The 25783-nt window shown below is 39.4% G+C and overlaps 1 protein-coding gene across 1 annotated transcript in view; it reads left to right on the top strand.

Annotated features, from left to right (window-relative positions):
- Positions 1–2841: 2841 nt before the first annotated feature.
- Positions 2842–25783, top strand: part of pgap6 (post-glycosylphosphatidylinositol attachment to proteins 6) — a 35252-nt gene continuing 12310 nt past the window's right edge. Inside the window, exons 1-8 of the mRNA XM_060840692.1 lie at positions 2842–3130; positions 16627–16804; positions 17116–17323; positions 18123–18256; positions 18342–18610; positions 20068–20390; positions 22298–22394; positions 25516–25639. Coding sequence (XP_060696675.1) covers positions 3052–3130; positions 16627–16804; positions 17116–17323; positions 18123–18256; positions 18342–18610; positions 20068–20390; positions 22298–22394; positions 25516–25639 — 1412 coding nt within the window. The 5' untranslated portion in view covers positions 2842–3051. The remainder of the gene's footprint in view (positions 3131–16626; positions 16805–17115; positions 17324–18122; positions 18257–18341; positions 18611–20067; positions 20391–22297; positions 22395–25515; positions 25640–25783) is intronic.

Here is a 25783-nt window from a genome sequence, read left to right as displayed (position 1 = left end):
CCGCAGGGGCCGATTGGACCTCCCAGTCACCGGCCATTTCAATTCCCTCAACCACTTCCTTTCTGACATGACCATCCTTGGCCTTCTCCATTGCCAAAATGAATCACAACGCAAATTGGAGGAACAGCACTCTTCCTCCTGGGCAGCCTACAGCCCAAAGAACTCAACAATGAGTTCTCCAATTTCAAATAACCTCCCTCCCATCCCCAACTCCCTTCCCAGCCCCTCGCCATCCCTTCCAATGCACCCTGCCACCAACCAAATTCTTTCCTCCCATTGACCAACCAGGTCATACCACCTACTTGTGTTCACCTATCCCCACTTCACCACCCTGCCCCTTTCCACTCCCTTTATCTGCAGATCCCCCTATGCCCAATCCCAGTCCTTAAGAAGGTTACACCACAAACGTCAACTTCTCTACCTCCTCATGCTGTCTGGCTTGCTGTGTTCTTCCAGCCACCTGCCTATTTTGGATTCCAGCGCGTGCAGATTTTTCATCTCGCGCCAGTCAAGTCTAGCAGTGTTCAGGCTCTGACCAAGAGGATGCCTTGACTCAGTAGGAACACATTTGATACCATGTTTTGGAATGATGTGGAAGTGCTGGTGTTGGACTAGGGTAGACAAAGTTAAAAATCACACAACATCCAGGTTAAATACCACTACTCATCATTTTTTTCACTTACCCGATGAGGCGGGGAGGTGAGCCCTAAGGGGCTTTCACTTCTGGTCGGAAGCGCCCAGGCGACTAGGCGCGACCCGCTCCGGGGACAGTGGCAGGTGGGGAGTTTGACTGGGGGCGGCACACCTGTCACACCGTAACACAGGTGTCCTAAGGCGAGCTCAGGGAGGACAGAAACCTCCCGTGGAGCGGAAGGGCAAAAGCTCGCTTGATCTTGACAACAGATATATTTGGAAGCACTGGTTTTCAGAACGCTGCTCCCTTATCACATCGCTTAAGGAGCAGAACTCCGAAAGCTAGTGATTCCAAATAAACCTGTTGGACAATAACCTGGTGTGATTTTTATCTTTTGGAATAATAGAGTCACATGCTGTCTCCTCCTTCAGTCACTTTGCTAATATCATTCAATCAGTCAACGCCAATGCTGAGATGTTGTACTGTACAATCAGTGTATCTAAACTTAGAGCTGGTCAAGGCCATCCTCCAAGATCAATATATCTTGTCCTCAACAAAAGCTCAACAGATTTGGACAAGGGGGCTTTTACCCGAAACGTTAATTTCCCTGCTCCTTGGATGCTGCCTGACCTGCTGTGCTTTTCTAGCACTACTCTAATCCAGACTCTGGTTTCCAACATCTGCAGTCCTTATTTTTACCTAGATTTGCACAAGCTCCAGTCACTGAAGAAGCAGCTCATTGGAACAGTTGGATAGAAAACCACAAGGTTTGCATGAAGGACTTCAACAAGGTGTTTTTGGTCAATTTTGAGTCAATGCTGACATTTTTGATAATTTTTACAAAAATGTTGTTTTAGATCTGGCATTTTTCTCATCTTACCTGCACCCTCATCTTACCCTCTTATTTTACCTGCACCATTAGCAGCTTTGTCATTAAATCACACTTAGCTTCAACTGTTTTTATTTTTTCAACTCACATCTGCACTTTAATAGTCTTTTAGAGCTTCAGCTTGTTTATGTTCTATCGACTAAGAGTACTGACTATTTCTTTCTCCAATGTTGCTTGCTGAGTATTTTCAGCAGTTTCTGTTTGCTTCGGTTTTCTTGTGTCCTTCGTATTGTGGTTTGTTACAGGGCTTCTGCTGGGACAAAGCTTGACAGTAATAACCTAAAAGTTGTCAACCTTATCTGAAAATGTTTCACAGTGTAACTGTTACGTGTAAAGGTTTTAAAGGTAAATTTGAGTTGAAATTAGGATAGAATTTGCACAAGGCAATCATTAACTAATAGAACGGCACAAGCCAAGTGCTGGAAAATGAGATTAGAATTGATGGATACTTGATTCAATAAGATAAACCAAAGAGACTTTTTTCATCCTGTAAAAACAGTTTTGCTTGGAGCACAGAAGCATTTTCACTTGCTACCCTTTAATCTTTCATATCTTTATGGATTTTAAACTATTTTCATTAATCCATTGTGGAGTACAAATTATAGCCACTTTGTGTGATAGCAGAAGGACAGGTATGTGATGAGTTAGAATCCAGCACACCTGGCTCCAGGTGAGGGCGAGGCAGCGGCGGGATGACGTAACACCTCAGCAACGTCACAAACCCCAATTGGATACCTGTGACGATTGCAATCCTGAATAAGGGATCGCTGTTGACTCTGATTTTTTTCCCACAGATGCTGCTGAGACCTACTTAATCTTGCAGCAATTTATGTTTTTGTTTCTGATTTCCAGCATCGGCAGCTCTTTCCTTTTTTTGTGACGCCCCCATCACCCAAAAACGGGTGGCGTGGTGACGTCACGTAGATGCAACGTCGGGAATCCCCGCACCTCTGTGCGGTGACGTCATACACCTGAAACGTCTTCTGGCTCCACCCATCCCCTACCAACTCTGCGTGGCAACGGCACGTATCGGCGACGTCATTTTGTTTCCACCCCCTCCGTATGATGACGTCATTTTGTTTAAACCCCACTGTATGATGACGTCATTTTGATTACACCCCCTCCGTATGATGACGTAGGCAACCACCTGAAGAAGGAGCAGCGCTTGGAAAGTTACTGCTTTCAAACAAACCTGTTGGGCTATAACTTGATGTGGTGGGACTTTTAACAGTCCAACACCGGCGTCTCCAAATCGTAGTTTGTCGGTGACCTCACGTATCACCACCGCCCCCTTGTTGCAACAACGTCACGTCTCGGAGACATCACACGAGCCCCCGCCTCTGTGCGGTGACGTCATGTATCGTCGACGTCACGTTGACCCCCACCCCGCTGTGACGCGAGGTGGCCTGTGACGTCAGAGGGCACCGTCGCGTCCGCCGGGAAGATGGTCGAACTGAGCCGGTGTCCGAGCGGAAGGTGTAAGGTGTAAGGTGTGGTGAGACCACGGAGCCGCTCCGGTCCGACAGCAATGGTGCTACTCATGCCGCCGTGTCTGGTCTGCCTCTTGACTCTCCTTCTGCTGCAGTGTGGGTTGGCTCGCGCTGCTGGTAAGGCCCCTTTTAGGAAGCCGTCGGGCTGTGCGGTGTCCCTCGGTATGTCTCAGACAGCGGACAGGTAGTATCCCAGCAGCTGGTCACTGCATGATCGAACTGGTCCGAGGATCACATCTGATCACCTCGGGGCCTGCTTAACACCCTGTATTTCCTGCGATCGTAAACGCCATGGGTGCAAGCTAACACTTCGGATATATAACAGTCGTTATGACGTTATACAGTGGAGTTCGGTTGTATATCCTAACAGAATGGCTGATAGAATTTTAGATTGTTGAAAATTCCCGTCTCCTTGGGCAAACCACTACTTTCCTGAGGTAAAAAACAATGTCTGCAGATGCTGGAAACCAGATTCTGAATCAAGTGGTCTGGAAGAGCACAGCAGTTCAGGCAGCATCAGAGGAGCAGTAAAATCGACGTTTCGGGCAAAAGCCCTTCATCAGGAATAAAGGCATTGAGCCTGAAGGGTGGGGAGATAAGTAAGAGAAGGGTGGGCGGTGGGGAGAAAGTAGCATAGAGTACAATAGGTGAGTGGGGGAGGAGATGAAGGTGATAGGTCAGGGATGGGAGGGAGGGGGAAGTGAATACATGGAAAAGAAGATAGGCATGTAGGACAAGTCATGGGGACAGTGCTGAGCTGGAAGTTTTGAACTGCGGTGAGGTGGAGGAAGGGGAAATGAGGGAACTGGTGAAGTCCACATTGAGGCATCAATGCCTCAATTTTACTGCTCCTCGGATGCTAGCTGAACTGCTGCGCTCTTCCAGCACCACTAATCCAGATACCAGTTTCCTGATACTTTTGATGCCTAAATTGTGGAACTCCTAAAATAGAAGCAAATACAAAAGCAAAGTGTGCTGGAAATTTGATATTAAAACAAAAGAAACACTTGACAATCAAGTCAGACAATTTCTGTGGACAAAAGCAAAGTTATATTTCTGGATCTCCTGAAATATTTATTTTTTTTACTCCATTGATGGTGCCTTGCGAGTTTTCCAGCATTTTTGTTTTTAGCTACAATAGAGCTTCGTAAACTTCAATAAAAGCTTAGCTGTTTAACTGCTGAGTTTTGGAAAAATTGAATGAAAATTTGCTCTTCACTGCAAACTTTTTTATGTTTTTGCTGCATTTAAAATAATTGGAATGTTTTTCTGATAACTCCATAATTTAGGTAGTAATCTGCAATCCTTCAGAAAGGGTTTGTCAAAATTGGTGACCTTAGATGAAAGCAGATTTGAATAATAAACTTGTTTGAACTTTCCCTTCTTCAGCCATTGAGTGGTGTTTCTCAAACCCATGTCTAACTCTGCTGCAATTTCATCTTTGATTTTTTTCAATTCAGTTCCTGTTTGATCAGACTACTTACATTTGACAACTGCAGTTTATGTTCTCAATGGCTATGACTATGTTATGTTGTCCATTCTTATTGTTCTGGACTAGTCTGTGGCTTTTAACACCAATGAAGGCACCAACCTCTTCTAACACCTTTTGTTGTCCAGCCATTATGACTACCTTCCCCATTGTTCAACTCTTACTCCTGTCCAGGACAACCTGAAATGTCTTCAGTCAAATGCTGGGGAATTCAAAGTCATTGTCTTTAGTCTAAAACTGGAAAATGCTGGAAATAGGCAGCAAGTAAGGCAGAATCAGTGGTGATGAATATAATTGACATTTCATGTTCAAAAACTGAAATTGCTGAGTTTCTCCAGTAATTTCTGTTTTTCAGATTTCCAGCATTTGCAGTTATGTTTTGTTTTTACCTTTCAGGTTAATTGCTGTTCATCAGAACTGCTTTCAAAACTTTGATATGTGATCATTGACCTGAAATGTTACCTTTCATTTGTCTCTCCACAGATGCCAAGGGACCTGACAAATGGTTCCAGTAGATTTTGTTTTCCAAAATCTGCAGCAATTTGCCAAAATGCATTTGCCACAAACTCTGTTTCCTACTTACTGTTTCCATTCCACTCCCTTGCCACTGTCATAGGTTGAATCTTTGCATCCTGTTTCTTTCGAATCTTCAGTTATGAACACACATCACCTCCAACAAGAATACTGCCCTGCCTACTTAAACTTCAGTTATATCGCTAGTTGGTGTTCTTACTTCAGTCCAGCTGAAGCCTTCACCTTTGTTTTGTTAACACCATGGTTCAGTGTTCTTTGGCCTACCTCCCATCTTCCACTTTCTCTCAACTCACCCCAAATTTTTGTTTTCCTTGTCTTAACTCTTAGAAAGAAAGTGAGGACTGCAGATGCTGGAGATCAGAGCTGAAAAATGTGTTGCTGGAAAAGCGCAGCAGGTCAGGCAGCATCCAAGGAGCAGGAGAATCGATGTTTCGGGCATAAGGATGTGATTGCATTAGGATTATTCAGAAGATATTCACCAGGATGTTGCTCGGGCTGCAGCAGTTCAGCTACAAAGAAAAATTAGATAGGATGGGACAAAACAAAGAACTGTAGACGTGTCAACAAGATAGTGGTGGAGTAGGGTTCTAAGTGCTTTTTTTTTCTTTTTGCATACCTCTTGTCCTGAGCTCAGATGGCACAGCACACACATGGACTTGAGGCGAGTGGGCCCCTGCTTTCTTTTTCGGTCTATGCACAAGACCTGGCATCGGAGTTTGCAGAGGTGAAAGATGGTGCCTGAGGATTGGTGATTGCATTGTTAGTTGGGTCTGACGCTGGTGGCAGCAAAGCAGTGGTGAAGGGCATCATAGCGACTTTGAGGTGGGTTAGCGATGTGACTCTGAGGTTGGTTAGTCCGACGCAGGTGGTGACAAGGCAGTGGCAGAGGAGCATCAGCCCAGCAGTGAACAATAGTGTCTGAAGAATGGTGACTTCAGTGTTGCTTGTGTCTGGTGTAGGTGGAGCAAGATGGTGGAGAAAGGATGGTATCATTGTTGATGAGCTGGCTCAGAACTGATGGACTTTCTTTAAGCTACATCTTTCTATTTTATTTTTTCATTCTTAAAACTGTTCAAAATGGCATCAGATCATGGTGACAGAGGAAAGGCTTTTCATATGTTTTTCTGTTTTTCTCACTAAAATACATGTGACAATAAAACTATTGATTCATACCGATGATCTGAAAATAAGTTAGAAATTTCTGGAGAAGCTGAGCAGATATGGCAGTGTCTAAGATGAGAAAACAATGACCGTATTTCAGAACTGATAGCATTGAGAAGAAATTGGTTTTTACACTAATGACAGGGGATGGCAAGGGGAGAGGATTGAGCGGACTGGAGACAGAGGGAAAGAGAAAATTAAGCATAGAGGGATTTTTTAACAGTAAGCTAGGCAAGAAGAAAAGCGAAGTAGGTGATAATGGAGTCTATTACTGGATGAAAATGGATTGGCTGTGCTGAAAGCAGCCCACGTAATGACAGAACCTGGGTATGGGATGGTTAAAATGGAGGTGTTCAGGCTATAAAATGATTGAACTCAATATTGAGTCCTGAAGGTTGCAAAGTCCCTAAGCGGAAGATGAGGTATGGATCCTCCAGTTTGTGCTGAGCCTTGCTGGAGCACTGACGCAGGCATAAGACAGATATGCAAATACAGTACTGTTTGGAAATGGCAGGCAACTGGAAGTTTAGGTCATTTTTGTAGAATTAATGTAATCAAAAACCGAAAAGGGGAGGTGAGGATTTGGTTATTGTAATCCATGTCAGACACACAAACGAACAGAGAAGAAGACAATTAGATGAGTCTCAAGTGTTAGGAGCTAAATTGAAAAGCAGGTTTTCCGAGGTAGTATGTCATCTTCATGAATCCATTTCTCAGCTTTTGAACTGCATAGACATATTCAACAATGAGGCAACATCTGGCGATTCGATTGCTCATCGGCTGTGCAACAGGATCGATCTCTCTCTCTCTCTCTCTTTTTTTCTCTCTCTCTCTTTTTTTCTCTCTCTCTCTCTCTAATGAAAAGGGTCTGTACTGTAGGTATTGGCTGTATCGGAACTGGGCAATGAACAAGGCTCTGATGGGGAAATATGACTAGGATATAAATAACATTTTGAAATCCTCATATGGAGTTTGAAGTAGGATGACTACAGAAACCTAACAATCGAAGAATTAGGAGCAAGAGAAAAATAAAATTAATGGTTAATATGAATGACCAGAGATTGGTTATAGTCACAGAGAAAATATTAAATTAAAGCAGTATCTGTTTTCAATCGTTGGCTCAGTGATTAGCCAGGGTCAGGACACGATTCCAGCCTTGGGTAACAGTCTGGAGTTTGCACCATCTCCTTGTGTCTGTGTGGCTTTCAGCTGAGTGCTTCAGTTTCCTCCCACAGTTGAAAGATGTGCAGGTTAGGTGGGTTGGTCATACTAAATTTCCCCTTGTGTCCAGGGTGGATAAGCTGTAGTAGATTTAGGATAATGGGATTTTGGGGGGAGTGCGTTGCTGGATCAGGGTGGAATGCTCTTCAGAAAGTTGGTGCAGACTCAATGAGATAAATGGCCTCTATCTGCAGTACAGGGATGTTGTGATTCCACGAAGCATTCTATGAATTGTAGAAGGTCTGGATATAATCAGGATTGCTGATATATGGCTACGTAGCAGACATACTTGAAAACTAAGTATTTTAGGACATGCCATACTTTGGTTCTCAGACAGGAAGTTTAGTTCCAATAACATAGGGAAGAAAGGCTTGCATTTTTTGTACCATCATACAAGACCATCAGATGCCCCTGAACATTTAATGGCTGATTATGTACTTGTGAAGTATAGTCATCATAAGATTGTAACAAACTGAGAGGCCACTTTGTGCATAGCAAGCTTCTGCAAGCATCAGTGTGGTAACCAGAGCCTCTTTGTGATTCTTATTCACTGATAAGTATTGGCTGAGATACTGCAGATAGTTCCGTGCTGTGGAAAAGTTTTACTGCAGCTATACAGTGCCTTGCTGAGATCATGTGCAGAACAGTGACTGCAGTTTTGGTCTCCATATTTGAAAAAAAATGCAATTTTTTGAATGCATTTCAAAGAAGTTCGTTCATTCAACACATTTCTGGAATGGTGGACTTATGAAGGAGGTTAGACAGATTGGGCCTTTACCCATTGGAGCCTAATGGAAAGAGTGGTGACCGAATTTAAAATACAAGATGCTGAGGAGATTTCCTGTTATGAGGAAGACTAGAGCTAGGCAACACAGTTTATGAATAAGAGGTCTCCATTTTGTTGTGGTAAATTGCCACAAGTTACCTTCAATTCAGCTACTTATTAAGAAATCTTACAGGCAATCAAGTACTGACACAGTGATTTGAACTTGATTGCATGTAGCGACCAAAATAAGAGCTCTGAAGGAAACACATTAAGTCTCCCAACCCAACTTGGTTATTAACCTGTTAATGCTGGAACTTAGTCAGATTCCACCAACAGTGTGTCTCTGAAAGTATCTGGGTTCGATCCCTGTATGGTATTGTTCTTTGAAGTTCTGCTACTGATTTGTTCTAGTGATGGATTCTTGTAAAATTTTCTCTCTTCCAAGTTAGTATTGTGACAATATTGATGATTCATCCTCAACATTGATTGCATTTCTAGAGGCCTCAGGTCTGTAGCTTGCTTTCTTATTAGAAGTAGCTTCTTTGTTCCTGGCCTTAACTGGCCATTTGAAGGCACAGCCCTCCTACAGTTACTCCGTAAGTTCTTCTGCAGGGCAATCCTTGTCCTTTTGTGGCAATAAAGCGCCCAGTTTATCAAGCAGGTGTCAAAGCAGATTTTTTTCATGTAGCTTCCACTCCACCTTTATCCAGACATGGCTAATTTCTTTCAATTCCTGTATAACTTTGTCCTTGATCCTTAACAGCTTATCCCAAACACAGTCATGGCTGTTTCTTTCTACGTTTAACAGTTGTCTTTTGTTGATTCATTCAATCCACAAACAGTTATTAAACTTCTGAAGTCCTTAACTCAGGGAGCATTTTTTTTGTTCCCTGAGTATCGTTAATCTGTGACGTTCTCTCCTGTAGAAGGTATTAGAGGCTGGGTCATTGAGTCTGTTCAAGGCTGAGTTGGGTTTTTGGTCAGGAATGCAAAGTTACGGGACAGCCAGGGAAAGTGGAGTTGAGACCACAACCAAATATGGTACAGTACAGCCACAGTACCCATTTTCTACAGGGGTTTGATTGAAGTGTCAGGTATAGGCAAGATGAGCAAACCAGGTAGCTTCTAATGACATTTAGTAGTTTTACAGTTACAGTTGCATTTCAGATTTACTAATTAATTTAAATTTGCCCAGATGTTCTGGTGGGTTTGCAGTTTGTGGGATGTTAATCCAGACCTTTTGAGTGTAGTAACATTACCACAGTTGTTATCATTATGCTATTTAAAAGAAATACACTGAAGCCTAGAAGTATGAGAATGGTATGAGAATTGAGATGACTGCTATCGGGCCAGTAAGATATTAAGAGCAGAACTAGGTCATTGTATCTGCTCTGCCTGATGACCATTGCTGATAAGTTTCTCAATCCCATTTCCCTGCCTTCTCCCCCTAACCATCGATTCCCTTACCAAACAATTAAAAAATCTCGGTTGTAAATATACTCAATGCCTAGGCCTGCATTGCCTTCTGTGGTAATGAGTTCCACAGATTCACTACCCTCTGGCTTAAGAAATTCCTCCTCCTTTCCATTCTAAAGAGTTGACTCTTCGCTATGAGGCTTGGATCCCTGCCAGTCCTAGAAGTGGAAACATCTTCTCCATGTGCAGGGTTCTCAGTAATCTGTAAATTTTGATCAATACCCCTCATTTTTCTAAACTTCGAATGCAGATCCATTTTCCTGAACCGCTTCTCATATGACAAGCCCTTCACTCTTGTGATCATTTTTGTGAAGAGGGAAAGTTGATCTGGATAGAAACAAAGACTTGAGGGTAACATGATAGAGTTTTTAAAGTTCTAAATGGATTTGAAAGCATTTCCTTTGGTGAGGGGTAATCTAAAGCTAGAAGCTAGAAACGCATGATGATTAATCCAGAGTGGGAAAGGGAAACGTTTTCTTCGTCAATATCTAGGTTAGAGTCATTGATTGTGGAACCTGTCTCTCAGTGATTGAGGCAAACAGCTTGGATGCGTTCAAAGTAAATGGAGTGAGTGCATATAAGAAAAATGGAGTAAAAGGATTTGGAGGGATATGGGCCAGGTGCTGGCAGGTGGGAATCCTTGGTCAGCATGGAAGGGTTGGACCAAAAGATCTGTTTCTGTGCTGTTCATCTCTATGACTCTATAATTGTATATTGAAAGGCTGCGAGGAGGCACATAAAATGTGGGGAGACCCTTGGCATATTAGCACCCATGCAGAATTTGTTGGCCAAATGGTTAATTTTGTGCTTTTTTTTGTCAATGAAATGCTTGATAATGCCCTATATAACTTGAAATACCTCTATAAATTCTCACCATACTTTTGTTTACTCTGAAGAGAACAGCCCTAACTACTTGAATCTCTCCATTTAACTGAAGCATCACTCTGAATCTCCTCTGTACCCTCTTCAGTAGTCAATCTTTTATGAAGTGTGGTGTGTAGAATTAGGCAATACTTTAGTTGAGGTTTAACACATGACTTATTGATCATCTAAATTTTTGTGATGAACAAGAGTGAGGGTAGGGTAGATTAGGGATAGTGGAAAGAACTTGTGCCTGGAGTCACAGGAGGTAGTGGAGGTCCTTAATGAATACTTTGCTTCAATATTCTCTACTGAGGGGGACCTTCTTGTTTGTAAGGACAGCTTGAAACCAGTTGATATGCTCGAACAGGTTGATGTTAAGGAGGAGGATGTGCTGAAAGTTTTGAGAAACATAAAGAAAGATCGGTCCCCTAGGTCAGATGGGATATACCTTAGATTACTACAGGAAGTGAAGGGAGACATTGCTGTATCTTTGGCAGTGATCTTTGCGTCCTCACTGTCCACTGGAGTAGTGCCAGATGATTGGAGGGTGACAAATGTTATTCCCTTGTTCAAGAAAGGGAATGGGGATAATCCTGTGAATTACAGAACTGTCAGTTGTATGTCTGTGGTGGGTAGATTATTGAAGAGGATTCTGAGTGACAGAATTCATGATTACTTTGAAAGCCATAGTTCGATTAGAGGTAGTCAGCATGGCTATATGAGGGGCACGTCATGCCTCTCGAGCCTTATTGAATTCTTTTATGGTGTGACAAAAAACATCGATGAAGTTCGAGCAGTGGATTTGGAGTACATGGATTTTAACAAGGTGTCTGATAAGGTTCTCCGTGGTAGACTCATTCTGAAAGTAAGGAGGCATAGGATACAGGTTTGGCTGTCTGGATAGGTAGTTGGCTGGCCCAGAGAAGACAGAGGGTGGTAGTAGGTGGAAAGTATTCAGCCTGGAGCTCGGTGACCGGTGTTCCGCAAGGATCTGTTCTGGGACCTTTGCCTTTTTGTGACTTTTTATAAACAACTTGGACAAGGAAGTGTAAAGGAGATTAGTAAGTTTGCCAATGACATGAATGTTGGTGGAGTGGTGGATAGTGTGAAGGGTTTTGTAGGTTGCAATGGGACATTGACAGGATGCAAAACTGGGCTGATATGTGGCAGATGGAGTTCAACCTGGAAAAGTGTGAAGTGATTAATTTTGGAAGATCGCCTTTGAATACAGTATACAGGGTTAAAGGCAGAAATCTTGACAGTGTGGAAGAACAGAGGCATCTTGGGATCCCTCAAAGTTGCCACCCAAGTTGATAGAGTTGTTAAAAAGGCATATGGTGTGTTGGCTTTCATTAGCAGAGGGGTTGAGTTTAAGATCTGCGAAGTTATGCTGCAGCTCTATAGACCCCTGATTAGAGCACACTTGGAATATTGTGTTCAGTTCTGATTGCCTCATTACAGGAAGGATGTGGAAGCTTTAGAGAAGGTGCAGGGGAGATTTACCAGAATGCTGTCTTGGACTGAGGACATGGCTTATGAAGAAAGATTCAGGGAGCTAGGCCTTTTCTCATTGGAGCGAAGAAGAGTGAGAGGCAACTTAATAGAGATGTACATGACCATGAGAGACATAGAGTGAATAATCAGAGATTTTTTTCCCAGTGCAGACATGGCTATCACAAAGGGCCATAAAATGATTGGAGGAACTTTTAGGGACAATGTCAGAGGTAAGTTCTTTCCACAAAGAATTGTGTGTGCATGGAATGTACTGCCAACGGTGGGGGTGGAGTCAGATAAGTTAGTGACATTCAAGTGACTCTTGGATTGGCACAAGGATGATAATAAAGTGAAGGGTATGTAGGTTAGTTCATCTTAAAGTAGGATAAAAGATTGGAACAGCATCAATGGCTGAAGGGCCTGTACTGTATTGTACTATTCTCTATTCTATACCTTTGTGACTTACGTACCTTTTGCAACTACTTTGTAATGGCCACGTTGGTTTCTCCTGGCACCTTCGCAGATCTAGGAATGTAATTCTCCTGGTCTTTTTCTTCCCCCTTTCCCCCCCCCCGGCCCCCACCTTTTACTTAAATGATGCTATTTACCTTATTTTACCTCCCTCTGTATCATTGTATTTTATGTTGAATTGTATTTGTTGTGTTTCTGCCTTTTGGTGTCTTTTATATTTTTCATGGTTTTGATCTACTGAGTTGGTGAGTCATGAAAGTTAAAGCATAATTTGAGCACAATAAATACAGAAAGCATAAATGCTTGGGGCAAGTAATTTATGAAAATAATCACTTGCTGACTGCTTAATTCATTAAGTGCTACAAATGATGGATGACATCTTGATAAACTAATAAAAATTGCTATCCCCGTAGCTGTGATGCAGTGCTTCTGTTAAATTGAAGGATATGATGTTTTTATAATAACATCAATATCACATAATGCATTATATTTGATTTATCTTTCCTAATCAATTTAAAGAAATGGTCTCATTTAAAGCTATTTGTTAAATGGGTACAGCTGTGCTTTAACTTAGTCTGCCTCTTTCCAACATCACAGTCTAAGTGAAAAGAGCACAAGCCTTCTGTCTCTTCAGCTGTTCTTGATCAGGCTGTTCTGCACAGGCAGTGCTGAGAGTAATGATTCCTCAGCAAACTTGTTGTATTGTACTAGGTTCATACTAGTTTACTGTCGAGAACAATGTGCTGGAAAAGCACAGCAGCTGCCTGACCTGCTGTGCTTTTTCAGCATTATACTCTTGACTCTGATTTCCAGCACCTACAGTCCTCGCTTTTTCCTCATACTAGTTTACTCCTGAACTTGTTTTACACTTCATGAAGGTACTTGACCCTGAGAAGTGCAAGTATGAAATATATACATTTTTGTGAGGCTTAGAGATGTGACGGACAAGCTATGTATTTTACACGTAAGATATGGACTATTAACCGTGATGACTATGGAAAGATCTGGATTGTGGGGGCAAGTGTTTTAGAATTAGAATTAGAGTCTCTACATGCCCCTCTGAAGAGTATCACACCCAGACCCATTACCCTACATTTCCCTTGACTAATGCAGCTAATGTACACATTCCTGAACATATTGGAAATTTAGCTTGGCCCATTCACCTAACCTGTACATCTTTGGACTGTGGGAGGAAACTGGAACACCCGGAGGAAACCCACGCAGAAACTGGGAGAATGTGCAAACTCCACACAGACAGTTGCCTGAGGCTGGAATCGAACCCAGGTCCCTGGCACTGAGGCCACTGATCCACCGCCGCTGGAAGGATGACGATAAATTCAGTTTTTTTTTGTTCTTAAGTTAGTTAAGGGAAGGCTTGATTTGAAGTTCAAGCCTTCTGCATACTTGGCATAACTGATTTTCAATTGGAATTAAGCTACTTAACAAAATTAGTTTAATGTGGTTTAGGACATGTGATGAAATTGCTTAAAAACCTCAAATGCTTGTGAAAACTCACTGACTTACCTGTAAATAGAAGTTCTACTGCATAGCAAGTTTTCAATATACGTTGCACAGCAGATGGTAAAGGTCGTGGGTGGTCTGAGAGGAAAACTTCAAAATTCATTGGAAAATTAAACTCCTTGAAAGAGATCGGTCGTGAGGATTTTTAAAGAACTGAGAGAGTTGGGAGCTTGTAGAACATGCAAGGATTGGGAAGGATTAAAGATAAAGGCATACTTGCAGAAAATATACTCAGGTCAGGAATCATCATGGAGAAAGAAGTTAGCATTTCAAGTCTGATCTTTCATAGAACAGAAAAGTTTTAAGATGTAATGGTTTTTAAGCAAATACAGGGAAAGGAAGTGAGGCATGAAGGCAAAAAGATAAAGTTCTGGAGAAACTGTTGTGTTCGTTATTCATCTATGTCAGCATTAAGTAATTCCCACAAAACCAAGTAAATGCTGAGACTAAAGCATGAATTTGAATGTGCTCCAAGATCTTTAAAATTTTGGGTAAGTTAAGGATTGCATCTTTCTATTTAAAAAAAATACATATCCAGTCACTGCGCCTGTGTTGCGAAAATATTTGCTGGAGATTTAAAACAAGAACAAAATGCTGGCAGCACTCAACTGATGTCGCAGCATCTATGAAGAGAGAAACAGTTATTATTTTGAATTCAAAATGACTTATTTGGAATTGAAAAGGGCAAAATGATGCTTTTATGCTCTTGACAAAAGTGGAGGAGGACCAAATGGAACAGATAGTGAGTATGCATAGCGTAAAAGAGAGTGCTAATGAAAAGGGGTGATTATAGCCGAAGAATGCGTTTAAATTATGGTAGAAAATAGGGCAGCTATGCTAGGAGCAAGCCCATGCAAACAAGACACTGGTGAGGTACAAGATGTGTAATCAAAATGGAAAAGTCTTGATGGTCTGAAGTTAATGAACTTGCTATTGAGCCTGAAGGCTGTAAAGTGTCTTAAGAAGAAAGTGAGGTGCAGTCTACAATTAATTTTGTCATCGCAGAGGCCACACATGAGTAGTGAAAACAAACAGTAGACTAGATTGACAGAAGTGCAAGAAAATTGCTGCTTCACCTGGCAGATGAATCCTTCAGGTGATTGGGATGTAGAATTGATTTGGGTGGTGAAAAGGAATAGTAGGGTAAGAAGTTACTAGTGCGAATGGGTTTACAGGCCTCCCCAGCAATAATCACATTGTGGGGCAAAGCATACAAGAAGAAATGTTGGGTGCTTATGATCAAGGGGTGTGAGGAGTCGCGGGGACGTCAAATAAAATTGGCAGTAGTAAGCTGAGTGAGGAATTCAAAAAAAGGCTTTGAGAGTGTTTCTTGGATGCACATATCTTGGAATGAACCAGAGAGTTGATAATATTAGACTAGGTATTGTGTATTGTGATAGGGTTAATTAAAGACATCAGAGTTAAAGAACCCCTAAGGTACAGTGATTACAATATGGTTGAAGTTTATATCTCGTTTGAAAGGAGAAGACATTAGGTCCAAGACAGGTGTCTTAAAGTTCTTAACGTCAACATGTGGACTTGCAAGCTGAATTGAACTGCTAGGCTATGGAATAGGTCAATAGAGACACTGGCAGACTTTCAGATCGATTATATCAGAACACTGGAACAAATGTATTCCTACTATAAAGACAGATTTTGGAAGGAAGGAATCTTTCCAATGCCCAACAAGATCAGGAAGCAGTGCCAATAATGTCATTTGATGTATTGGAGAAGAAATTGAGAGAGCCGGTTGCGATGGGTGTTCATTATTTGGAGGGGAAATTGGCAGTGTTAGCCATGCTCAGTGATAGAAGATTTTAACAGCAGTCTCACTGCTGATGCTGTTATGTTATATTGAGGGAGTGCTGCCATGTTATAGGTGATTTTTTTAACCTACCAGATGTTAAATCAAGGCCTTGTCTGCCTCCTTGGACCAATATAAAATGTTTAATGGTACTGTTTTGAAGGAGTTCTCCCTAGTATCCTCGCGAATATTTATCCCACAAACTATATCTCTTAAAGTTCTCTTATCTGCCTACTTTTAATTGCATTATCATTTGTCGGACCTTACTGTATTCAAATTGTTTGCAAAATTTCCTACATTGCAATATGAATGCATGCCACTTGTATTGTGAAACATTTTGGGACCTTTTTGAGGTTGTGAAAGGTGTTGTGTAATTGCAGCATTTTCCTTTGGTATTCTGTCCATTTATTACTTTTGTCCATGTAGGTAATAGATGTCTGGGGGTTAGTTAGTTGGCTTGACAGCTGTTTACGATGCAAGGTGAGCAACAGTTCAATTTACAGACTGGTGGGGTTACCATGAAGGATTCCCCTCGACCTCTCCATTAGTTGTTTCTTAGTAATGAGAGAGGAACGCGATAGTCTGGTAAAATTATAGCAGCTCTACCTTAGTCGTGGATTTGGGAGCCAAATAAATCTTGTGATTTCTGCAGTTCAGCCTGTAGATTCACCACTGTGGTCTGGTACACCTGTGATAGAGAATAAGTGTTTAAACTGGTGAATAGGTGTTGATCCAGCACACTTTGTCCTTTTTCATAAATTGCTTAATTTATTTGTGTGTGTATATATAATCTGTTTACTTTGTCTTATCAGGTCCAACTTACATATCTGAATATTACTCTCAAACTCCTCAAAAACTTTCCTTGTACAGCTGGTATGGAAATGCACGTCTGTTTGTCTTCCAAGTGCCAGAAAATACAGTGCTCTTGAAGTGGATTTTGCAAGCCTCGAAAGGAAAAGGGCCAGAGTGCCAAAATACTAACATTACTGTGTATGTGGACTTTTACAAATTTGGATGAGTTAAAAGTTTTAAAAGAACCAAACAGCTCAGTAACCATTGAGTGTAAGATAAAATTCAGAGTACAGTAAGAAAGTAAATACCAATATATCTTATTAGTAATTACATGGGTGAATAACTTCAGACAACTGCCTAGAAACTTAATTATTCTGTTGTCCATGCAGCTTAAAACATGTTTTAAAAATAAAATTTGCTTTATAGTCAGTCTGTTGGCAAATATGGATAATCTATGGTTAATTCTTGTATGGCCTTTTTGGTCTAATTTGCTGTTTTTCTTTCAACAGCCATTTTCGGGCAGGCGCCCCACCAGTAATCAATCCATTACAAACCAAGTTTGGAATAGACACGGTTGTTCTTCCTTCATTCAACCTCACTATCCCATTGACATCTGCAGTGCAGAGTAGTACGACTTTAAATATTTCTAATCCTGTTTCAGGTGATTGGTTTGTAGCTGCACATCTACCAAAAGATGATGGTAAAATTGAAGTGAAGGTAAAAAAAAAAGTATTAATTGATGATGTTGAACCCTTACCTGAAAAAATGTCTGATTGCCCTTTTTTTGCCACTTTAAAAATGCTTAATACATCACTGCTTATGGATTTCTCACTAACAATTCTACTAAAATGATTTCCCTCTGCATTGTGTTTTAGCATTGTGTTCTTTTTCCATTTGTTCCTATTGCAAAGATGTTTGAGGATGCGGTGTGTTGATTTGTCGCATTGTGCTTCTTCAAAATTAGCCTGTTTAATAACTAATGCTATGTGGCAATCATTCTGCAGCTTTTTGTTATTGATTTGTAATGCTAACATTTTGATTTTGGAATTAAGCACTTATCTAATTTTCTGAACACCAAAATGTATTTCTTGACCATACAAGGCTACTGTTTATTAATTTGTTGAAATAAAGCTGAAGTGCTGAATACAGAGTGTTATTTAAATGTTGTATTATTAGATATTGAATGAATATAGATGTATTTCCTGCATTTTAGCAGTACCTGCATTTATTATCCACCCCTAGCTGTTACTTGACCACATTGAGAAAGACTAGAATTGCATATAGACCAGACTAGCAGGTTTTGATCACGAATGGAAATCTGACAGCTTGGGCTAAATTTTAATTTCACTTTTATTTCGAGAATTTTGGACCTGTATTCTCTAGATTATTAGTCCAGGTCAATGGATTACTGGTTCAGTAGTCTAACAGTATGCTAATGCACCCATGACGATGCATATGATTATTGATGCTTGTGTACATTGGATTTATGGGTGTATCCATTTGATCTTTCTCCCAGGGCTTCTTGACTAAATGTTCCTACATATTTCAACCTCAGATGCTTGTTCAACGATTGATTAATGTGCCTGTTCTTGAACCAAGCACTTCACTTACACTGATGCTTTCTTCTGTTGATCAGGTTTCACACTTGAAGTAAGTCCCAGTCGGTATTCTTCAAAGATTATTTAAAATGCATTGAGTTGTGTATAAAAACGATATCTATTTTGGCTCTCCTCAGAATTTTTATTCCTGAGCACACTGTGGAACTGACCATTCATCTTAAAAACTGTGCTGTCGACACACGACCAGTGGAGTCTTGTCCTGTCTTCATGTTAATAGGATCAAATGCATTACCTAACTCACACTTGAAGATTGTAAATTGCAGTGAAAGTTTAGTTTGCAGAGAAACACTGGATTCTCCACCATGGATGAAATGGATGCAACTCACTGTTGAAAGTAGCAACCCTAACTGGACCATCACCTTTGAGATTGAAGCTTATTTAACAGGTGTGTTTTGTAATTGATAAATTCTATGTTGATGAGGTACAGACTATTGTAAAAGGAAGTAACTTTCAGTTCCAATAATTCCCAATAAATACATGGCTCATTTATTCTGAATGAAGGCACTTTGACTGCTGCAACATGTACTGTAAAAAAAATTGTAACTTGGCCTGATCTGACAAGATTATCACCTACCATTAACTGAGGTAGCTTAAATTCAGTTCACTCTGAACTTTTGCGAACAGCATTTATTTTAGTTGGATTTGAATTACTTAAAGTATTTAACTCGCTGCATCTTCTAGTCCCCACCAAATATATTTTGTATGTAAAACAACCTGTATTCACATAACACCTTTTTAATGTAGACATTTCAGTGAGATTTCTCAGGATAAAAACACATTCATTGACAAAGGATGGAATATTAAGAAAATCAGAATCTTTAATGTAAAAGTGGGTTTTATCGGAAAAGAGGGGTGTGTTAAAGTTTGAGTGGAGGAAATTTTGGAAGTTAAGGCCTTTGTGGCTTAAAGCGTAGATGAAATAATGAGAGAGAGAAAAGGGATGCAGCATACTGGAATTGGTAAAAATGAGTAGTTCTGGAGTTGGGGTTGGCCTTTAGATGTCTGAAATTATAAGAGATGGATAAGATTCACAACCAGAAATAAGAATTAGAACTTTGAATTTGAAGATTAAGTGTGAGCTGGACTTTGTGAGAGATAGGACTAGATATTGTATGCACCAAAGTATGCAGAGAACGCTGGAAATGCTAGGTTAATTCAGGACACAATTAAAATAATTCAGCCTAAGCATAGTAAAGGAGTGTATGTAAGGTTGGCAGGGATATGATGCTACAGATGTGAAAGTAGTTTTTTTTTTAAACAGAGATTGCGCTCAGTTGCTAATTTAGTATGCTAGTATTAGAAACTGTTTGAATCAATCTGAAGTAATGATCAAGAGAGTAATAGAATTATTGCCAAAGTTACTAAATTTCCGTTCTGAACGGAGTGGAGGTGAAGACAATGTCTTGGTCTTTATTAACATTTACTTTTTGTGACTGTGAGGAGTCTTGTGGGTATCATCAGCCAATCCTTGAATAATGCAACTCAGATGATGAATTTTCAGGAATTGTGGTAGAATATCAGTTCTCATCAAATTTGTGGTAAAATATTTTTGCACCACATTATTCCTTTTTTACTAATCTCTATTAAAGTAAAATTTGACTATGTACCAATAACCTACTTACTTTTGAGAGGATTGATTGCTCAAGTTTGACCACTTTGCTATTACATCACACTGCTTTTGAACTAACTGCAGACATTCTAGCATAAGCTGTACTCTTCTGACTTGCAAAATGAACTTTATTTTGCTGGTTCTTTTTTCAAAACAAGGCATTCCAGAGGATAGGAATGTTTACATTTTGTAAAGACATTCAATATAAAATTTGAATCTTCTATCTCTTGCAGTATGTGAACCTGTCAATGCTGGATCCTTTCTTACTTCGTTTAATAACTTCACTCTATCAAGCAATGGTACAGTCATCAAAAGTCCAGATATGTTGGGAGTATACGTAAAACCAAATAACACTGAACTAAATAGCGGTGGCATGTCATGTTTTCGTAATCAACCAGTTCTTCGAGAAGATGTGGATGTTGTCTCTGTGAGATTTTTTGTTTTGAATGGACCAGATACTCCTGTGACCTCTGAATATCCAATAATTCTTCTGCTGAACTTGAATACAGGAAGGGACAATGGTGGAACCATCATGTTGAATTTGCAATTGAACAAGGTATAGTTTTATATTTGAAAGTACCTTCTCCATATGACATTTTTGGGGTGTCACATCAGGCTAATTAGGTTCAAATTTAGTATTGAACTTAATGTTGCATTTGCATCAATGCCTGTAATGGATGTATTCTACTATGTTCTTCAGTTTCTCTGAATAATAGAAACTTTGATAAAGTTTGTTTTATAGTTTGAAATGAGAAGTGCTGTCCCTTTTTTTTCTCTAAAGTTAGCTGTTCCTGGAGACACAATAATCCGAGAGAGAAGGAGAAAGCTCATTTGTTGAGCTACAGCTTCCTGTCAATATAGTACTGAAACTAATGCTGCCCAGGTAGTCCTGCAACACCATTAGCTTAGTAGCTTCATCATTGAAATACATAAAGTTGCTGTATTTGCATGGTCATTCCAAGCTAAAGAGTTAAGTATTTTTAAATGCAGTCAGAGACATTAGGGACATTTAAGCGACTCTTGGATAGGCATGGAATATAGTACAATGTAGGGTACATTTGTTCTTAGAGTAGGATAAGAGGTCGGCGCAATATCGAGGTCCAAAGTGCCTGTGCAATGCTGTGCTGTTCTATGTTCTTTGTTCTGTATAGATATGTGCTAAGTATTCATGATGTTAGCCACTCCTTTGGCATTAAAATTAGCTATTACTAGTCTGGTGTCTTACTTGTTCTGAGTTCACTTGTTCGAAATTTCAAGATTTTTAAAAAGCTATTACTTTACTTTTCAATATTGCTTTCCTTCCTGCTATTTTATTGTTGATTTGATATTAAATTCATCGACTTGAATTTACACTTCTTTCACAGTCCTTGTAATATTCATTTCACAATTCTTCACTCTGGTTATGGAGATGCACAGTTCCTTGTCCTGTTTGCTCACGAGTCTGATGTCCTTGATATAATAATCTTACCTTACATTTTCAACCACTTGGCCCACTTGTTCCAGTAAACTGTTGCTTTACAATTAAGCAGACTTTGAATAATTTAAATATTTGTTTGAGACTTTTACCTTCCATTCCCTTTAAACAATATTTACTGACGTTTTGGAATCTCCCTAGGGTCCTTTGAAGCATTTCCATACTTTAAATTGATTAGTGCTTAAAGCTTCCATTTTTACCATTTCATTGATGAAACATTTCCCTTCAAAAATGTGACATAATCCAAACTCTTGTATTTTACTGAGATGAAAAATTCATTTTTGAATTATTGGTCACAATGTCTGCATCTGAGTACTGGAATTTGAAAAAGAATGTTAAAAAATGGACTACTTATCAGGTCTGTCAGCATCTGTGGAGATGTTGAAATTTTGGATTCTAACCCTCCCTCAGAACTGGCTTTCTCTGTCCTCTTTTAGATTTCCAATTTTTTTTTTGTTTTTTTTATCATATTGTAACAAAAAATGTGAAATATTGTTATTTTCGATATTCAACTCACTAAATCATAAATTGATGATTATTGAAGTTTATTCAGCAACTAACAAGCTCTCTAACAAGATTTTATTGTAATTTGAATAATCTCAACGGTGTTGACTTTGTTACCTTGTTACTGCAGGAGGTGATCACAAGTTTAGTATAAAGACGTTTCCATCTGTTTTGGATTTACTTTCTTTCTGCTTGTCGCTATTTATGTCATTTGATCCTATTTTGTTACTAAACTTTGAAGTAACTTTTAAGTTTCCCTTGTCAGCCTTTTAATTTTTTATATGTAAATGACATTCTTTATTAACAGTCTCTTTTCACACAGTGGGGCATACCCATTGTGTTGAGATCAGTCTTATTCTGATATTTAGTATCTGAAAGTACTAGGACATATTTCCAGCTATACCCTGTGTTCATATTTTGCTCTTTGTAGAAGTAAATGGCTTATTATTGAGGGATGAGTAAGAAAATTGTTTCCAATCTTTTAGACTTCATTATCCAATGAAAATGCAACCGTGTTTGCCTGTTTAAGTGCTGGGTCTCCTGTGATGTCCCTAGATGTCAATTCCCTAAGCTGCGGAGAAGGTACACATTAGTTCACAAATGCAATGAAATTCTAAAAATTATCTAATGCACTTTGTTTTCGTTTTGAACTTAGATTTTCAATCAAGGAAAATTTACTCTAACTTAGAGATGAATGAAGCTCTCTGAAAACTATATAAATCTCTTATCGAGTTTATATTGTTTTCAGTTGCTTCAATGTTGGATACCTTCTTAATGCTGCTTGTGCAAAACTTGAGTCTGAAAAGCATTTGCTTTTTTTTTGTTTCCTTACTTTGTTTATATTGGCTTGTGACATGTTTTAAAATTTTATTTTCAATATTATGATTTTTATTTCTTTTTAATGCAAGTTGAGCAACTGAACATCCTAGGATGCATTTTCATCTTTTGCATTACAGCATATGGAGTTTTTGATCAAAAGTAAAATTTACCTGACTTTAGCTATGGAAAACCTTTCACTCTTTCAATGCCCCTGATTCTGCCAATGTCCAGACATACATTAGACACTGTCAACAGCCAAACTGTGTACCTTTTGTTTTGTTGTGGAATTTGTGGGACCTTGGGCATTCCACTCTTGTGTCTTGCCTCGAGCCTCCCTCTGCTTCGTTCCAGTACCCTGGCTGCTCTGTTGGTGATGCTTCCTGTTGTTGCCTGAACTGCAAAATTTTATTCAATTTTTCTTCCAGTTTCCACCCTTCAGTCCCTTGATTACTATTGCTTTCACCCCACTCATGCAAGAACTGTGCTCCATTCACCAGGTATAGATCCATTGCATTTGTTGTCACAATGCCATCTTTCTTACCAATCCTTCAAATTTGTCTACCATATCCCACACCCTATCCATCCCATTTACTGCAGTTATTTTATCACTTCTTCCACTCCAGAATAATTCTCCAGTCCTATTCTACATGCCTTTAATCCACCAACCTTTGTCATTTCGATCATTTGAAGCACATTTTTCTTTTCAAAGGAGCATTATGGAAAGAGTAGTCCCTTTGCAGTTCAATGACCACTCATGCTTTACACTTTCTTCCCTTCCTATACAAGTGTAGGAGATGCAACTATTGCTCTTATATCTCTTCTCTTCCCAAAATCCAAAATTATAAATGCTGTTTCCATGTCAAATAGTCATTTACCAGTACTACTTCCAAGTTAGAAAACTGTAGTTGCTGCTTAGTGTAGTGTATCGCACTGGCGAGATCAAATATAGCTTGGATTGCATTTCTCCACCCACTGCCATTCTGACCTCTTTGTCTTTGGCCTTCTACACTCTTCTTCAGAAGCTTGAAGATTAACAGTACTACTACTTTTTACTAGTGGATACAGCTTATAATCCATTCTTTGTTCGACTTCAGTGCCTTGTTTGTAGTGCCGTCCACCCAACTTTTGTAAGAACTGTTCTCAGTTCTCCAGGTTTCTTAGCCCATTGTATTTGTTCTCCAGTTTTTGTATCCATTTGGCGACCAATGTGCCTAGTGGAAAAATTGGGTGTTTTCTAATGGACGGCAGATTAATATGATTTGTTCTATGATCTGAAGTTCGTGACACTAGTTGCATTTCCAGTTGTTGAGCTGATGGCCACATAGGCAATGCCCAGTGTGAATCCAGTTGCGTACTTTACTCAGAGGAGACAGGGACCAGTTTATAGTCTTCCAGATGCAACATTGAATTTCACTATTATGGATCATAGCCACCCTACCCTTTCTTTTTTGGGCAATTGATGTTATTGACAATTGTGCTGTTGTCAGTCAAAGGTTTTTTGCTTCTTTACTTGTCTTGGGAAGGTGCCTTTTGCCTTCTGTCATTATACATTTCTCCTGTTCTCCCCTCCTCATTTCTTTGTGTATTTGCTTAAAATTTATGAAGTTTCTAATTTCTTTCTTGTTCTAATGCAAAGTTTTTGGCCTAAAAGATTAACGCTATTTCTTCACAGGTGCTTCCTGATCTGCTGAGTATTTGCAGTACTTTGTTTTTATTTCAGTGTTCCAACAACTAATGTTTGTTGTAACCAGAGTTTATCATTGAAGTAATTGCCATGGGCCTGTTTTAGCTCAGTTTTTGCATTCTACAGGTGGAATGTGTCACAGACACTAAATTCAGGGGAGAACCTTCCCTGGCATTTCTGTTTAAGTCCTAGAAATGAGACTGTAATGGACTTATAGAATATGCATATATTTCTTTTTGAATGTGTATGATGTCTGGTTATCAAGGATCCAGGTTCTGAAGTATTTTGTTTTCAGGCTAGAAGGATCTTGGGCTAAATACATATTTCAGTAAGCTAGGAACAAAGTTTTAATTCACTTTTTCTATATGGAAAGCTACCAAATGTGTAGGAAAGTTCAAATTAATAGCTTTTTGCCCAGATAGACCTTTTAAAAAATCCGTATAAATATAAAATCCATATCTGACTCATTTTGCATGCTATATTTGTGTGCTGTTTATATTGGTTAGTTCAATTTACTTTCTATCATTATTCCTGTTTAAAAATGGAGCCTAACCTGAGCATTGATCACCTGAAGACTTTTGACATTTTTATAAAATATATAAAATTGATTTAAAACACATTACTTATTATTTATTATGAAAGTGCTCTGAGCTGTTCTGAAAACTTAGATCTTTAGGATTCCCATAATTATAAGAAGTATAGATAGAGTTAATTGGTATTTGCCTCCATCCTAGGATGGGGGATTTCAAGACTAGGGGGCACATTTTTAAGTGAGAGAAAACAGATTTAAAAAGGACAGGAGAGGCAGTTTTCTTTACAAAGGGTGGTTCATGTGTGGAATGAACTTCTTAAGGAAGTCGTGGATGTGGGTACAATAACAATGTTTAAAAGACATTTGGATGAGTATGTGAATAGGAAAGGTTGAAGGGTTGTAGGCCAGGAGCAGGCAGGTGGGACTGGTTTAGTTTGCGATTAAGTTTGGCATGCTCTGGTTGGACTGAAGAGTCTGTTTACGTGTTGTATGACTGTATGCCTGTGACTATATGGAAGAATATTTGCTTCTGTTTTGAAACGAAATGTATAATTTCCAAAGACAAAATTCACTGGCTGCCATATGTTTTATATTCAAACTTGTATATTAAAGACATGTTTTTCATATGTTGGTTTTATACTTCATGGCATATGCTTTTCATTTCAAAGCTTTATCTTGGGGATACATGCTTAAAATGAATTCTTCAGTATTATCAAGATCCCTTCAAGTTCCTTACCCAGAAACTGATCATTGGTATCTCACTTTGCAAATCCTTTGCTCCAGTCATAAAAGGTGAGATCATTATTGATGATAATTAAAATCAGTAGTTTTTAATTGATTTAAATAAATGATGTGTATGTTTGTCAAAATTTGTTCAGTCAAATAGAGGTAAATTGAATAGATTTGTCTAGAATAATATAAAATTCCTGCCACCAG

The sequence above is a fragment of the Hemiscyllium ocellatum genome, chromosome 20 (genome assembly GCF_020745735.1).
Source record: "Hemiscyllium ocellatum isolate sHemOce1 chromosome 20, sHemOce1.pat.X.cur, whole genome shotgun sequence".
Taxonomy (NCBI): Eukaryota; Metazoa; Chordata; class Chondrichthyes; order Orectolobiformes; family Hemiscylliidae; genus Hemiscyllium; species Hemiscyllium ocellatum.
Note: the sequence above shows the minus strand (reverse complement) of the source record. Positions and strands in the feature narration are given on the sequence as shown.